The sequence below is a fragment of the Notothenia coriiceps genome, unplaced genomic scaffold, assembly GCF_000735185.1.
Source record: "Notothenia coriiceps isolate Sejong01 unplaced genomic scaffold, NC01 NC01_scaffold00037246, whole genome shotgun sequence".
Lineage (NCBI taxonomy): Eukaryota > Metazoa > Chordata > Actinopteri > Perciformes > Nototheniidae > Notothenia > Notothenia coriiceps.
The window spans coordinates 27,474,627-27,478,746 of NW_011369947.1; the positions used below are offsets into that span (position 1 = coordinate 27,474,627).

At 41.2% G+C, this 4,120-nt stretch overlaps 1 protein-coding gene across 1 annotated transcript in view; it reads left to right on the forward strand.

The window, feature by feature from the left end:
• Positions 1-212: 212 nt before the first annotated feature.
• Positions 213-4,120, forward strand: part of LOC104966582 (phospholipase D2-like) — a 13,257-nt gene continuing 9,349 nt past the window's right edge. Inside the window, exons 1-5 of the mRNA XM_010795767.1 lie at positions 213-328; positions 1,936-2,079; positions 2,181-2,264; positions 3,057-3,135; positions 3,234-3,346. Of these exons, the coding sequence (XP_010794069.1) occupies positions 213-328; positions 1,936-2,079; positions 2,181-2,264; positions 3,057-3,135; positions 3,234-3,346 (536 nt within the window). The remainder of the gene's footprint in view (positions 329-1,935; positions 2,080-2,180; positions 2,265-3,056; positions 3,136-3,233; positions 3,347-4,120) is intronic.

Genomic DNA, 4,120 nt, shown 5'->3' on the forward strand with positions numbered 1-4,120 from the left:
TGTTTCAAATTAGAAAGGCAACAGGAGCCAAGTACGATGTAGTCTCCTCAGAAACCTGGCTGGTCGGGTCGGGCCCTGGGTCGCTTTGTGTTGACTACACTGGCTCTTACGTCGAGTCCGCGGACCCTAGCGCTACTCCGGGCGCGGCTGGAGAATTCTCTACCCTGGGAGCCGGACTCCTTTCAACTAGTCCGTTAATTGTATGAGAAGACATGGTAGATAACCCAGTACCAAATGCGACGTGTGAGAAACCTGCAGAACGAATGTTCGGAAGCCCGAGGCTCTACGTCACTACTTCCTCTCCCCGCCGCGCTGTCTCTCCCTTAAAGTTAGGACTTTATTTTTCTACTTTCTTACCGGAGTACGACGTATGTCTCTGACATTACATTTCATTTAGCTGATGCTTCTATCTGCACGCCACTTACGGTACGTCCACACGGCAGCGTCGCGTTGAAGCTTGCCGGTGGGCGTGTCTGGCACGAGACCAACAACCAATCACATTAATTACCCGCCCCGGACACACAAGCACGCGGTTTGATTGGCTAGCGCTTGTACTGGCATATGATTTGATTGGCTGGCGCTTCCGTCGACGCTTGAAAAGCTGAACTTGTCTCAACTTTCGAAACGAGCAACGGAGGCAAAGCGACGGAACCACAATGCAGTTCAGCAAAGCGTGACGTCACCCCAATCAAAGGGAATGAGAAGCGTCTCCGTTGAAGCACACAACGCTGCCGTGTGGACGTACAGTTACAATAGGACAACTAAAACGCAAGAGTCCTGCAGTTAGATTAGCTTTCAGTCAAACCAGATCAACTAATTTCCATCACCTAGTTTCCATCTTCATTAGCATCACTTCTGTTCTGTCACATGCTTTTATCATATGGCAATACTTATTATACTTACTTGTTGTTCATAATGTTTTTATAATGTTTGTGCTATGGCATTTGTATGTTGTTTTTGTCTTTGCTTTGGTTTGCTTTGAACAGCCCTTTGAGGCATCTTCTGTGATTTGGGGCTATAATACATTTGGATTTGATTTGATTAACTGCTACTATTAGCTTCAATTTAAGCCAGACCTACAGTGCTATTTACAGAAGAGAGCTTTTATTTTTTATTTTTAGGTCTGCCTGTTTTTTTAAATCAGGGGTGTGAAAGTACCAGGATCGAAAAAAAAATTGGGGGGTTTTCCCTTTCCTGTTGTTTGTTACATAATATTTTGTGCATGTCAATGGTTTGCAAAGGCTTAATCTGTGTGTTCCCCCTATTTTACGTGATAGGCTAGAGGGCGGGACATCTAAGCTGTTGACCAATCACAACAAAGGCAGCCAGCTAACCAATCAGAGCAGGCTGGGCTCTGGTTTCAGACAGAGGGTGAAAAGAGGTGCTGCAGCACAGGCATTATGTGTCAGGGAATAATTTGCCCTGCATGTCCTCCTTCGCCCTCTGACGCAGAGGCCCAGCCTTGGACAGCCGCTATCTCCCTTAAGGAGGGGCTGCCCTAGCAAGTTGTTACCAGTTTATGACCGGGCAACTCTCGGTCAGAGATAGTTATTGTTCTGGGACACCTGGAACACATCCTTCTCGGGTGTAGATGACCCCGAGCCATAACCGACAACTGAAGTTGATTCAGTTTCGTCCGCTGTTTAGTCTCTCTATTGAAGAATGTTGATTACCCTCAGCAAACTAGTTAAACCCTCCTACCAGAGAGGAGACCCCTCAGAATTGATTTGGCATCTCAACCCTGTGGTCAGATCGTGGCTCGTGACATGTCTTGTGAATTCTCCGGCCGAAGCTCCAAATAAACCGTCAGTGTTTGCCATCAAAGCTCCAGCTCTCCTCGTGTCTCTCTGAGTCCTGTTTCCAACTGCTTCTGATCCCTCACAGTATGAATGATTCAGTAACATGACTTCTTGGATTTGTTTTGCTTTTGTTCAGGAGTCTGGTGATCAAATGCTGCAGCTACAGACAGACTCACTGGTGGAGTCATGAAATCAACCGGCTGTCCGACTCCAGCGACTTCCTCAAAGTTCAGCGCTTCGAAGGGTTCGCTCCGCCGCGGGAGGACACGCTCACCAAATGGTCAGATACTTATTCTACCTGAGAACTATAACCATCTATCTTCAGATCTCACCTCATCCTCATGGTTCGTATCTGTAATGGTTTGTGGGTTTTATTTACAGGTTTGTGAATGGAAGCGGCTTCTTCTCAGACCTGGCTGACGCTCTGGAACAAGCCAAGGAGGAAATCTTCATCACAGATTGGTGGTAAGTTTCAGAAAGATCTGGATTTAGTGAAGAAGCATTTACAGAATTGACCATTCGAATACATCATTTGAAAGATTTTGCATTTAAAGATTAAAGCTTAAATTAGGGGATAATGTTTAAATGTCAAGAATAAAGTTCAAATAATGAGAATAATAGTTAGAGTATTGAATATAAAGAACGTAATGGACATTTTGGGAATAAAGTTGAGATTTTAAGAATAATTAAAAAATATAAAAAAGAGGTTGATATATATATATCATATACTGTATATATATATATATACTAAATAATAAACATTTCCAGAAAGAAAAGAAAATTATATTAATATTTTCCACATATCAAAATTTTATTTGTACCTTATTCCAAACATTCCCACTTTTGCTAATTGTCTACATTTCAACTTTACTCTCAAAATGCAAAATATAATAAAAAAATATACAAACAAGATGTCGAGAATAAAGTGCATTATTTTTGGATAAAGACTTCATTTAAAATATGGAAATTCAAGAAAAAAATCTCAAAGACTTAATCATGTTTATACACTAATGCTAAGTAGACAAATTCTCTACATTACAAAATGTTTGTTAAACCTTATTCTCAAAATGCAGAATAAAAACCTTCCTCCTACCTTTTGCAATTTAAGAATATAATGTTTAGGATAAAGTTTAAATTACAGAATTAAGTTAAAATATTGAAAATCAAGTTGAAATGTTGATATAAAAGTCTACTTTGAGTGTCTCTGTTCTCATCCAAATCTTCTCGTCCGTATAACGTGAATGTCTCCTCTGTCAGGCTCAGCCCTGAAGTCTTCCTAAAGAGACCGGCAACTGATAACTTCTGGCGCCTCGATGAGATCCTCAAACGCAAAGCAGTACGGATTCTCTCTGTCTTCCCTGTTAAACCATTTAAATAATCTTCCAATTTCCCTCTATCGTATATATTCTTATATTTGTTCAACCTTTCCTGCAGGAACAAGGAGTCCAAGTGTGTGTTATGCTGTACAAGGAGGTGGAGATGGCTCTGGGCATTAACAGTGAGCACAGCAAGAAGACTCTCATGAATATGCATCCGAACATCAAGGTCAGTCACATCTTCCCATCATGTCAAACACACAATAAACCCATCAGAGACTCTTCTTCCCTCACCACATTCAAAGACTCACTCAAAACTAGGGCTGTCAGACGATTACAATTTTTAATCAGATTAATCACAGCTTAAACATTCATGAATCATGATTAATCACCATTCGAACTATGTCCAAAATATGCCATTTCTTTATGTATATTGTTGTGGGAATGGAAAGCTAAATGAAAGAAGGCGGATATATCCATTTAACATACAGTATGCATGTATGTTTATTATAACATTGTTCTGTGTGTCAAAATGAAAGACAGCCCACACACCTATCAATCATCAAACCGTGGGGTCTTAATTCATTACGTGTTGATTTCTATCAACACGTAATGTTGTATCGATGTATATAGAGATGTGCTACAGCAAAAGTATTCTCCGTCGGGACTTCCTGCAACGACACCACGCCGTTATCTTTTTTCTGATTGGCCAGAAGACATTATCAAAGATGTTCTATTGAGAAGACGATCACTACGTGATAAAAGTTTTCAAAACCGTTTGTAGTCTTCGGTATTTCCAGACAAGTGGCTGCTGAAATCAATCTTACTAACTGCTGTCTGTGCAATTTACTCTGCGCGAGTTGGCGGACTTTATTTTGCTTACTTTAACATCATTTTTCATGGTGGGGCTAAGGTGGGGCTAAGCCATTTCTTGGTATGGCTGTAGCCAACCCAGCGTTGCCACTGGTAGGATGTATGGGCGGGCCATTCTGCACATGCGTTAAA